Source organism: Cornus florida, unplaced genomic scaffold, assembly GCF_030987335.1.
Source record: "Cornus florida cultivar Cherokee Brave unplaced genomic scaffold, ASM3098733v1 CherokeeBrave_3.0.0_Hap2_Chr01, whole genome shotgun sequence".
NCBI lineage: Eukaryota > Viridiplantae > Streptophyta > Magnoliopsida > Cornales > Cornaceae > Cornus > Cornus florida.
Genome location: NW_026775571.1, coordinates 99,723,825 through 99,737,371, shown reverse-complemented (window position 1 = coordinate 99,737,371; position 13,547 = coordinate 99,723,825). Strand labels below are relative to the sequence as shown.

Here is a 13,547-nt window from a genome sequence, read left to right as displayed (position 1 = left end):
ATTGTCAAAAAGGTCTCTCTTTTTTTTTTTTGGGTCAACTGAAAGAATAAAATCCTTAATACACTTTCATCAAATATCCATTCATATCGGCACTTTCATCAAATATCCATTCATTATTGTATGAAAAAGAATAGAAATATTTATACATATGAATTATAAAAATAAATAAATATCTTAATAGGAGATTGTTTGTTACACAGAGAGAAAGCACTGAATGCAGCACATAAATTTTCAACCTCAAGCCAAAGCAGAGCCACAAGAATCAGTCGCTTCCACTTTAGAGCAGGCCGCAACATCTCTGCAAATTAGTAGAAAGAACACTTATAATAAATGGAAAAAACATAGCATATAAATGAAAGCAATATATATATTTGAAAAAAGATATATCACTAGAACAAGCTGGAAATGGTTGTATATAAGTTCTCAAATCATCTTCACTTGCTTAAAGAAGCACCGAGCATTTAGCATATTCAGTTTAATGTCATGATTGTGATGTCCAAAAGCAAAAAAGGGGGAAAAAAAAAAAAGTATACATGGTAGTGTAAATCATGGAGGTCAAATAATGTGGCAAAAGCTCCACAAATTCATACCTTAGATTTGGTATTTTTCTTCTGATTATTAGAATGATTAACGGGTTGTGGGGGCGAGGTGGGAAACTTGGCAGCTGCAATTTGTTTCTCCTCTTTTACTTTGTTGAAAATGAATGTAAAACCTTCTCCTGATTTAGGATCACTTTCATCCCATGCCCCAAATTTGGGCACCGCTGCTGATCTCCGAGTCTGCCATCCGAATAGAATTTATGATATCAGACAGTACAAATCATAGCTGCAAAGATGAATTTACGCGGAAATTGTGCGACTAAGGGGAAGTTCCATATACAAGAAGTGCAGGAATGCCCAATTCTATACACAAACTGTCCTCAAACATTTACTGATTCGACTATTTGTATATTACTTACATTTAATTAATATTGAAATATAATAATCTAACAGTCTCCACATTCATATGCATCACAATTCAAACTTCCTTTTTTACCTTAATGTATGAAATTTGGTCACTCAAAAACAATTCTGGTAGGACTTGTAAAAGAATGTGTGACCAAAAAACATGTAGGTCGACTAGTGGTTTCTATATGAATTAATCAAGTTCATTTCCTAATTTTATCTTGAGCCATCTTAGCATCTTAGACTACAAATTTCTCAACGCTACATAAGAAGGCATCTTTGGATTTGGAAAAATAGCTTCTTCATAAAGAAAAAAGATTGAGATTGGTAAAAATCAACAGAGCAAGTCATACCAGTAAAGAATTTAACTTACATTTTCGACGGGAGGATTCATTCCACTTCTCAGTCTATCAGGTCCAAGTGGTGATGGAACAATGCTACCATGAGCCTCGATTACACTCTTCTTCCGGTCAGGTCTCATAGCACGGTGGTTTTGATGCAGGAGTGAATGATCCGAATTGCTTTTATCGCTTCCGGATTCTGAAGTCATGCTCTTACGGCTCCCAGTCTTTAGTTGATCAGAAGTGTTTCTCCAATGACCACTTTGCTTCTTGTGTCCCTCTACGCGGCGCTTTTCTGCTGAAGTCAACTTATCAGAACCACTTTGGAGTGGAACTTGAGCTGCACGAGAAACGCCATTACTTTTGCTTCCCTCTTCTCGAAACATGAAGGCCTCTGGATTCTCCTTGGGATCATTTGGATTCATTCTCACACCAGTGGTTTTCTCTTTGCGCGCATTCTCAAAATAGACCGTGTAAGGTACATTGTCACTGTCCCAATTGCCAAACTTCGGAACATGGGAACGTTGCTGGAACAAAGTCGTCTAAATCAATGGTGATTCACTATATTCATCGTGCATGCCATCGTCAAAACATGTCATTATCCAAATCTTTCGGCGACAGTAAATTAAGTGTTTGGCGCTTTATTCATGTAACACCAATGTATTGATACTTTGACGATGGAGGGATTTACAAATTTGAATCTCAAAATCATTCAACATAGAATTTAAGTGAGAAATTGAACAAGTTGAGGACTAGTTCATTCTGATGGCTAACACAGAAAATAGAACTCCCCTTCTCTGAGCCAAGTGGTTACTTTTTATGTAGAAATTACCATTAATGGAGCTATTCTCTGCTTTCATGATTGCATTTGCTACTCTTTTTTTATACAATATAGTTGATGGTGGTATTGAATTTTATTTGGGAATACAAATTTTAACCGGTATTTATTTGAAAAATGAAAATTATCTATTCAATGTCACATGTAATGTAGTGTGCTAAAATCTCTCTTTTAAACGAAGAACTTGGGAAATATAAAAATAAAATCTAGGGAAATATAAAAATAAAATCTAGGGAATATAAAGACACTAAGAAGATCAAGTGATCAATTCTGAAATAACAAAAAGCTTCCATAAAATTCCGAAAAACGAAATTGACATAAAGGAAAAAAAGGGTCAAAAATCATTGTGGCCCCTATTATTCGAGGGTGCTGGGATGATGCAAGTTTTTACCGTCGCACCAGACAATGACCCATAAAATTGATATCAAGAAGCATGTGATAAATGCGTGATACCACGACTATCACAAAGACGCACATAATTTGAATGTTATGTTAGAAGAAAGCTTTTGGCGCCTTGCAAAGTTCAAGGAAAGGTGTTGCTCATGTTCAAGAAAAGTCACGAACTCACATGTCATGGACTTGCAATTCGCATCAAGGTATAACAAAATGACACAAAATCCTAACAAAAGGTAGCAAATTTATCGAACTTTACAAATCAAACCTTATCTAAATAACCCAAGTGCACCCCATAATCAGTAAAAACATTTTTACTAAATTCATAGATGCAGTTACAATATATGGATCAATTGGCATGCAAGTGGTAGGGTTTGGTAGGTCCAGCTCGCAAACTGCACATATCATTTAAACCTCGAAGTTTTTTGCGCCCTGTGAGAGTCAAACTCAGGGCGTTCAAGTTTATTATGACTTCCTCTTGAAACTTGGGCTGCATTGTACTATTGTGCTAAATGAAATATTATCTATTACATGAACACATTAGACATGTACATACACATAACAAAATATACACACACAAGTGAAGAAATGTGTTCATCAAACATTATAAACACTAATCTGAACAGACCAAATAAGTGCTATAGACCAGAAATCCAAAAAAGCAATATGAGTCAGCTAAACAATCTCACTGCTCCAAAAATAAACCCTAAAAGAACCCAAAAATGAAATGCCCCAAAATATAAAGCAAAATATATATACCTCTAAGAAAAGCCATATTAAAAATCAAATTACATCAAATGAAACACTAGAAAGGAAAACCCAATTCCATAGAACATCAAATCAGATGAAGTAAGAAGAAGAACACTTACTGCAGCCATTAGTGTGTAGGTGGATTGTAGTGGTTGTTTTTGATATCTAAATCAAACCCTTGAATACCCCGGATAAAGAAGAAAGATAACAGAGACGAGCAATGCTGGGTTTGGAACATTTTGAAGTGCATTTGGCCGCCGGAGATTCCAAGGTTCTTGGAGGATTGATACGGACAAAAATTCGATGGTAACAAAGTTTGAAAGCTAAACACACATAACAACAGAAGTCGGAGCAAGACGAAGGGTCTCTTTGTTTTTGTCCCGGATGATCGGAGTATATCCCACTATGATTGCTACGAATTGGTCGTTTAACGTTTTTGTCGTATCGTAATAGGCAAATGCTACTGATCTGACTCAAAAATTAAGGCATTAAATGATAGTAATACTCAATTCATATATGCTAGATTATTTTTTTATTTGAATATGAGGTGTGACAAGATCTTCCTGTAATCATTCACTAAAGGAAAAAATTCAACATATATTGACCAATTCATGGTTAAAAGAAACGAAGACAAATATTTATTCAATAGTCTACGCAAATATATCACGCTATACTAGTGTAATTTAAAAAATGATTAGCATAGTGAAAACTTACCGTCCATTGGATGATATGAGTTAGAATTTGTTTGTTTATTGAATCCTGCCATTCGATTAAAGCTTTTACTATGCATATCAGTACTCTATGTATTTGGGTGGACTTATGATTACTGGTTAGAATCTGAGGTACACTATTTCATGGATAAATAAGAGGAAAAAAATAAATAAATGATAATATTAGTTAGGATAGTAAAAAAGAAATGAAAGACTCACTTGTACATGTTTAAAGGAAAAAAAAAAGAAGAAAAAGAATATATTATTCTTGTTTAAAAAATGTAAAGTAGAGACAAGAAAAAAAATTACTTTAATTAATTTACTATGGTTTCTGAGTGTAAACGTGAGACTCATATATGTTTAAAATTTTCTTCATTAAAATGTTACTTAAATTGTTATAATTTTTTTTTGGAAAAATTATATTTTGGTGACCAAAATTAAATATAATTGTTATATAGTGACTTTAAAGTCAAGAAAAGGTGAATAGTGACTAATTTTGAAACTTAATTGATATTAAGTGACCATTTGATGGTTTATTACCTAAATAGCCTTCTTATAATATATTATTATATAAGTAAACAAATTTACCCTCTACATTAACCTAAATAAATACTTACTTAAATTGACTAACAAAAAGACGATTATTAGGGTGAGTCTCTAAAGAGAAGATCAAGATGGGAGAGAACTGATGATGGATAATATATATCATTTTCTTCAAGATTCTAAGAGACATGACGAGAAAATTGTAAATTTTCTTCTTATTCATTATTTTCAAAGTATAGTTATTATACTTTACGAGTTGATTTGTCTGAGAGATTTTCCTTCAGATATAAGATTGTAATTTTTAGAAAATTTTGATACTACTTAGTTATAGTTCAAGAAATAATGATTATTGTTGATTAATTTCATAATTTTATTAACTGTTAAAGGGTGTTTCAAAAGTATGATTTGCCATTGTAAAGCATTCATGCTGGAAAGTCTTGAAAAATAAATAAAGGATGGAAAAGAGATAATGTTGATAAAGAAATTTTAATTTTTTAAATTGGTAAATTGTAAACTAAAAAGGAAAATATTAGATGGTTGAGAGCCTTGAAAAATAGATAAAGGGTGAAAAAAAGATAATGTTGATAAAGAAATTTTAATTTTTTAAATTGGTAAATTATAGACTAAAAAGGAAAAAAAGAAAACGTTGGATTAGAGAGAGAGAGAGAGAGAGAGTAGAAGGAGGATGAATTTAATGACTTATTATTTATATTGGAAGGCAATTTTGTCATTTAAAATTTATTTTTAAAATGTTTATTAAACTTTTAAGTGTTTTTGACCAAATTATTCTTAAATGGTCAGTTAATATTAAATAAGTTTCAAGATTGGTCACTATTCACCTTTTCTTGACTTTAAGGTCACTATATAGCAATTATGTTTAATTTTGGTCACCAAAATATAACTTTTTTTTTTTTTTTTTTTTTTTCTTTTTTCAAATCTTCCTAATTTTAGAAGAAAAACAAATGAGAGGTTGGGAGGAATAAATTATCCCTCCAAATCTCCTTTTAATTGCCTCCATTTATATTATATGCAATTAATATGCATATTCGATCAACAAACATAACTAGCACGAGTGGTAGTTGGAGAGTGTGGATTATTTACCAATTAAAAATATACTGCAATAATATAGGCATTTGCCAGTTGTGCAGTCTAATGATATCACTTCTACCTTTCAAAAAAAGTGATGAGAGTTTGAATTCCTAAAAACAAACCGTGCAAATATCTTATCAATAAATAAATAAATAAAAATAAATAATATACGGATCTCTTGCCACACAACAATTTTCCACACTAATTTGGATAGGGGTTGTTTAAAGAAGCCCATTGGCACTAAATAATTTTCCAGACTTTTCCCGTGCAATAAATATGTTTTCAAATTCACAATTGCCCAAAAAAAAAAAAAAAAAAAAAAAAAAAAAAAAAAAAAATTGAAAACATCCTCAGTTGGAGTCAATGGTGGGGCACACCTTAGTCAAAAAAGTAACGCACAACCAATAAATGTGATTAGACAATCAAATCCTCTTATCCGTTTTTATTTCCTTTCCTTAACACGCACTTAGTAGAAGATTTACCACCCCTGCTCCCCCAGCCATTGTACCATAAATAGTGTGTGCACACTGCCATCAACTTCATACCAGAGAAGCATTTCTAGCAAAACATATATATATATATATAGTTGTAATATATATTGATCAAGTGAGAGAGAGATATGGAGAAGAAGATGATGAGTTCCTCATTGTTTGTATTGGGCTTGATGGTTTTGGCTATGGCTACAAGCCCTGTGGTTAATGGCATCACGTGCCAAGACGCCGTATCGAAGCTGTTGCCATGTCAGGGTTACTTGGTGGGTTTTTTTCCCATCTCGGTTCCATGTTGCCAGAGTGCTCAGTCTCTGAATCAGTTGGTTACTAACAGAGATGATCGAAAAGCAGTGTGTGAGTGCTTCAAAAAAGTTGCACCAGCTGTTGGGGTTAACCCTGACAAAGCTAAGCAGCTTCCTCAGCTTTGCAACATCACTCTCTCTGTACCCATTGACTTCAACACAGATTGCACAAAGTAACTTATATCTCTCTCTCTCACACACAAACACACACTTCATTTTACAATATATATATATATATATATATATATATATATATATATATGACTCAAATTGACTTTTTCTCTCCCTCTCAATTTTGTGACATGCAGGGTTTGATTGGTCGTTGGAAATTCTGGGGGAGAAAGGTTTCCTTTGTAGAATAAAATTGTTGGCCTGAGATAGCATAATTATATATTACTATATAATATATATATCGATCATGCCAAGTTGGCAAATACAGACAATAGCTTCTTTCATTTTTCCTTGGCGATCTACTTAATTGTATGAACAAAATTACTGAATCTAATGAAGAATTTTGTTCCCCAATCAAATTATCTGGGATTTCTATTATTCGATCTTATGTTATATTTTGGATTTTTTTTTTTTTTTTTTCCATGGAATTTCAAGCAATTTTTATTAATAAGAAGTACAGTAATATGTACGAAAAGGCTGTAAAGGGCTAAACCAGCCGAACAAGGCACAAGGACCCAAAGCAAAAAGAGTTGAGGAAACCACACAGGACTAAGGGATTTGGGTTGAGTTAGGCCCATACAATGCAATATAAAATGGAAACTGCAGCCCAATACATTGTCACTAATTAATGGATGGATACCTTATTAGTGACTGTTAGCCATCACTATTAATTCAACATTCCGGTCACCCTCTACAAGAGCTCTAGCCTCTTATAATCGTATGGTGGCATATATATTTTGAAAATCCTCGATGTTTGCAACAAGGAATATTGGCTTAAGTGTTAAAAAAAAAAAAAAAAAAAAAAAAAAAAAAACCCCTTTATTGTAATTTTTGTGCACCAGGTCCCTTAAAATTTAATTTGTGTGATTCAGGAGTCCTTACTTTTCGAAAAATATTTCAAAAATATTCTTTGCAATATTAAACCAGGGGACAATCTTTATCAATATTCCTACAATAATCTCTCTCTCAATTTAAGACCCGTACCTTTTACCCACCTACTAAAGGACTTTGCTACGCAACTTCTTGACTAATAAGGCGTGTTAGGGTAATTTGCTCGCCAATGAGCATGTAATTTATTCACGACAAACATGATAGATTGTTAGATATGATTCGAATCTAACAAGATAGTTACCTAAAAAAAAAAAAAAAAAATTCATATATAACTGTCATCATGTTTGGTGGATAATTTTCATGATCAGGAGTAACAAATGAGCAAGAGATCACTACCGTTGCATATTTTCTATAAATATTGTCCTTAATTTTCAAACTTACAAGAAGCAACAATAAGAATTTGTTAAAATACCTTAACTTACATAATCGCTATAACTGTAATACAATTGATAAAATGAACCATAACCATCTCTATCATAGCATAAAGAATGTGTTAATATACAACAAGCTGCACTTGATCTATTCGTTGCCACGCTTAATCCAAATTCACCAGTCTCAATGCTAAGGTTGGCCTAGTTGGAAAAGACTTGAGTCCCGGTACTTCATAAAGTATTTAGTCTTAAGATCAATGCGTACTAAGTGTAAACAATTCCTTGAAAGGAGTGTGTGAATACCAACTTTGAAAAAAAATAAATCACCAATCTCCCATGTCATTTAATATTTTAACATAGCAACCATCAATGAATCTAAAATTCTCACCATTTGAAAAAAAAAAAATTCTAATAGAAAATGATAAAAATGACTAATCAACTTAATTGTAACCAATTATTTTAATAAAAGTCTCTCTCTCTCTTAAAATATTACATATCTTTTAATAATTTCTTTCTTTTTTTTTTTTTTTTTGTTAAACTAAATGACTCAGTCCATTGAAACTTTAACTAGTTTCCAAAGTCACCTAAAATATCATTTTCTTATATGATTATGCAAAAGTAGTTTCGATTAAAATTTTTTTAAAAGCTTGAAAATGTAGCTCTTTGTTATAAATAAAAGAAAGAAAAAAGCATAAAAAGCATGATAAATGTCATCTAAATTTTTGATAGATCATCTAAAATTATTTTGTCAGATCCTGTCAATTGAAATTTGAAAGTAGGTAATCAAATTTGGTCTCATCAGTTTTCCTAACGATTTAAAGTCCATTGATGAGTGGAAACAACTATCAAGGTGTTGTTTTAGACCAGGCACGGAGAAAACTAACAATGGAATTTTTGATATGGGTGTTTTCATCTATATATAAATCAACTATGCGTACAAGTTTGTTAGAGAAATTAAAGAAGAAAATCAAGAAAATAACATCTACTTAAATCAAGTTGTAAAAAACATCAAGTAAAGGTAAATTATACTTATCACTCCTTTAGTTAAGATTTATTACACTAATTCCCTGTATTTTGGATAGTTATAATTAATTTCATTCTAGTTATATATACATGCGAATCAAATGGTCTTCTGCCGTTACTTTCACTAATTATAGTAAGAGATGGTCAATATTGATGTGACATGTTTTTCAACTTCTTTGACAAATATGTCCTTTAAATTTCTACGAAGGCACTTTGGTTTAATGATTCTTGAGCAAAAATATATATATATATCCTACCATCGCATTTTCGTTACTCTATTTTTTTTTAGTTAGGGGTATTATTGTCGTTTTACACAATAAGTATTGGACAAAAGTGTTTTTACATAAATTTAAAGGGCAACATTGACTTTCTTTGAACCATAGTGAAAATAATAGTAGGAGTCAGTTTGTTATACATGTAACTAGAATAAAGAGAATTATAATTATTTAAAACACAGGTGAGGTAAGTATCAGGACGGCGGATCTCGGAATTTATATGAGGGGGCGAATTTATATAGAGGGGTTTTTTCATAATTTCAGTGGAGCATTTTCATAATTTTAGTGAGGGTAACTTCATAATTTTATGAATATTAATGCAAAAAGAATAAATTTAGAGGTCAAAAATACAATAAGAAAAAATTTCAGCATCCATTGCCCTCCGTGCCTAGTAAGTAAAATAAATCATAACTAAAGAGACTGTAAGTATAATTCTCCCGAAGGAAGTAGCCGAGGACAGACTTACGCACCCTGGGCTCTCTCGGGCCATCGCACACATTGAATTTTTTTAACTTTCATTTCACACCTATAGTTTTGTAAACATCATAATAATATCCTACAAAATACTAATTGCTAAAAACTCTATATATAAATTCATACCCACAAAGTTTAAGTGTTCAAACTCACTCTTGTGGGCAGAGCCAATTAAGGCGCAGAGGAGGCACATGCCCCCATGACCTGGCTCCACCATCTATATATATGGGGCAAAATTTATTTATTTATTTTTATTTTTATTTTTATTTTTTCCTTAGATTTTGCACTTGTAGTATGTTGTAACTTTGTTTTTTCACTAAGCTTAAATTTTATGTAGTCAATGACTGTAATTTCATGCAAAGACCTGTTGTATTGAACTAAAATATTACCGAATAATTTTGTAAGTTAAAATTGGTCAATTATTTATTTTTGTTATACTACTAATTGATTATTATATTATTTTAAAATGATTTTTTTTTCTTCTTCTTTGACCCATGATTTGAAGGGGAAATAAATGTGTTTTTTATACTTCATCCCTCCTGAATTGAAATCCTGACTTTGCCACTGCTTTTCACACACTCAAAATTTCGTACTCTCTGGGCCTCTTCTCATAGGTAAAACCAAACCCATCAATGACTCTCTCTCTCATATTATAACTATTGAATTTGTTCAAGCTCAGTAATCCTCTCACCCTCAAATATTTGCTAAAAACTCTGTATATTTTGTTTAAGAGTTTTTTATTTGATTTTGTTGTAAGTCGATAACACGATCACTGAAAACCAAGTGAGTTTTCCAAAGAAAGATTGGCGTTCATTAGTTCATGGACTTGTGTATTTCTTTTCTATTTTGATAATTTTCTTTGGTTTGGGAAATTGAGGTTGCTATCAGCTTTTTGTGATTATGTGTTTCATGCTTGGGATTTTATTTTATTTATTTATTTATTTTTTTTAGAAAAGGTAATTAAAACAAATCATGATATTAAACAATATTATCAAGAAACAAATAGGTAGAAGTATATGTTAAAATTTAATGTTTTGTTTTTCAACACATTAAATTTGGCTGAAATAGATAGATATAAAAGTGTTAAATACATATATAATTGTGTTCAAAAACTCTACAACACAACTATATTGGTGAGATTACATTTATGGTAAAGGATCAAAACAGTTGCAATTTTTAGCTATCTGTGAAGTTATTATATATATATAAAAAACCAGCCCTAATTAAGTCCATTCTTAATATTGCCCTTCAAAGTCCTAAACCAGCCCAACTATTTGCTTTGCTTTAAATGAGGGTGAAAAATGTAAACAAAATTACTTCAATTTAAATAGTAATATGAAGTGATGATTAATCCTTATTTGCACCTTTCCATTAAATTTGAGACCTCCCCACATTTAGAATTAAACTGTCACCATTACTTTTCTGATATGCAATTAGTGCGCATATACCCGTTAAAAAATAAAAATTAGTATGCATATACCACTCTCCAACCATCGTATCAGATATGTCTTTTTAGCATCGCATCACTGGTCCGACCACCATATTGGGCATTTGGAGGGGGTGAATAGTATTTACCAGAAAATAAAAAAATGTTCTTTTATGCAATTCGATTTGTATAACGTAACGCTCCGTTTTTATTATTGATTAATATCATCAATAATTGACATAAATATTTTAATTGTATTTTTTTTTTTAATTTAGATAATTCTTTTATGAGGACCCTCTTATTAGAAGAATAGTGAGCTATTTATACTTAATCATTGAAATAGATTTTTATTTATTTTTAAAGATATGTGAAATAAATTATTTAATGTATCTTTTAATCTAATTACTAAATTGGGAGAATTCTTAGTGGTGACTAAGAGTATCCTTTAAAATCATTATTCTTATTTTTAAATAGGGAGAACTCAACCGTTTGGAGTTACTCTGGAGCTCTTAGTGGTGAATAAGAGTGTATCCCTTTAAAATCATTATTCTTATTTTTAAATATGGAGAACTTGTGACCGTTTGGGAAAAGACTGAGGGAACTTCTTCTTATTCTTTTTTTTTTTCTCTTTCTTTTTCTAATTTTTTATTTTTATAGCGTTACTCCAAATGGAAACAGAACGCAAATCAAGTGAACACACAGTAAATTTCCTTGACCATGAATGGTAGTACGTCCTCTCTTACCCATATTTATTTCCTTTCCTTAACATGCTCCCGGTAGAAGATTTACCACCCATCATTCCCACTTGCCATTGCACTATAAATACAGTGTCCACACTATCACCAACTTCATCCCAAAGAAGCATTTCTAGCTAAGTAAACATATATACACACTATTATTGTTCTAATATATTGAAGTGATAGAGATATGGAGAAGAAGATGATGAGTTCCTCATTGTTTGTATTGGGCTTGGTGGTTTTGGCTATGGCTACAAGCCCCGTGGTTAATGGCATCACGTGCCAAGACGCTGTATCGAAGCTGTTGCCATGCCAGGGTTACTTGGTGGGTTTTTTTTCCTATCTCGGTTCCATGTTGCCAGAGTGCTCAGTCTCTGAATCAGTTGGTTACTAACAGAGATGATCGGAAAGCAGTGTGTGAGTGCTTCAAAAAAGTTGCACCAGCTGTTGGGGTTAACCCTGACAAAGCTAAGCAACTTCCTCAGCTTTGCAACATCACTCTCTCTGTACCCTTTGACTTCAACACAGATTGCACAAAGTAACATATATCTCTCTCTCACACACACAAACACACACTTCATTTTACAATATATATATATATATATATGACTCAAATTAGCTTTTTTTTTTTTATGTCTTAATTTTGTGACATGCAGGTTTTGATTGGTTGGTGGAAATTCTGGGGGAGAAACTAGCTAGAAACGTTTCCTTATATAGTAAAATAAAATGCTTGGCCTGATATAGCATAATTATTATTATATGTATCATGTCAAGATAGCAAATATATTGTAGCTTCTTTCTTTTTTCCCTTCATGAACGATCTTCTTAATTGTATGAACACAATTACTAAATATAACCAAGATCATCGTTTCCTAATCATGTTCTCTGGGATTTATGTTATTCAATTCTATGCTATATTTTGGAAATCTTCCATGTTTTGCAGCAATGAATAATTTGACCTCCATGTTTGCATCGATAGACTTAATTCAGAGTCTTCAAGTACAATAATGTGCAAAAGAAGAAAAAAACAAAGGAAAAAAATTTATGTGGATTACAACACAATTTTAATTTTTTTTTTGGGTAAGCAATTAATTTTTTTTGAGAATCAACTTAAAAAAAAAAATAAAGGTATTAAGAAGTGATAGAGGTGGTGATTACGAAGCACTATTCGCTGATATTTGTTCAGAATATGGTATTATTCACCAAACTACCGCTCCTTATTCACCTTAACAGAATGGTGTTCCTGAACGCAAAAACTGTATCTTAAGAGAAATGATGAATGCTATGTTGATAAGTTCTGATTTAACCCAGAATTTGTGGGGGGAAGCTTTGTTTTTTTGTAAATTATGTCCTTAATAAAATATCTCAAAATAAAACAAATGTGACATGAAAATGTCAAAAACCCTCCTATAAATTCTTAAAAGTGTGGGAGTCTCTAGCTAAGGTTGCGGTTCCTACTTCTAAGAAAGTTAAGATATGACCAAAAACCTTTGATGATATTTTCATAGGCTATGCGCAAAATAGTAGTGCATATTGTTTCCTTCTGCATAAATCAGATATTTCTGACATTCATGTCAATACAATTACTCAATCAAGAAATGCTTGTTTCTTTGAGGATATATTTCCTTATAAAAAATATACAAGAAAACCGTCGTGACTCTTTGAACGATAGTGAATCGAATAGTAGCAGTCAGTTTGTTACATGTGTGACAAGAAGAAAGATAATTATAATTATTTAAAACACAAGCGACGGTAATTAAAGAGATTGTAAGTACAAT

The 13,547-nt window shown here is 31.7% G+C and overlaps 2 protein-coding genes across 2 annotated transcripts; one reads left to right on the top strand and one right to left on the bottom strand.

Moving 5' to 3' along the window:
• Positions 1-237: 237 nt before the first annotated feature.
• Positions 238-6,111, bottom strand: LOC132278729 (RPM1-interacting protein 4-like). The gene is made up of 4 exons (XM_059780599.1): positions 6,091-6,111; positions 1,318-1,812; positions 658-779; positions 238-298 (listed from the first exon to the last, which is right to left on the bottom strand). The coding sequence occupies exons 1-4, from the start codon at positions 6,109-6,111 to the stop codon at positions 238-240; spliced, it is 699 nt and encodes a 232-aa protein (XP_059636582.1).
• Positions 6,112-6,227: 116 nt separating this feature from the next.
• Positions 6,228-6,578, top strand: LOC132278721 (non-specific lipid-transfer protein-like). Its single transcript, XM_059780588.1, has one exon. It carries the CDS (start codon positions 6,228-6,230, stop codon positions 6,576-6,578), a length of 351 nt encoding a protein of 116 aa, XP_059636571.1.
• The last annotated feature ends 6,969 nt before the right edge of the window (positions 6,579-13,547 follow it).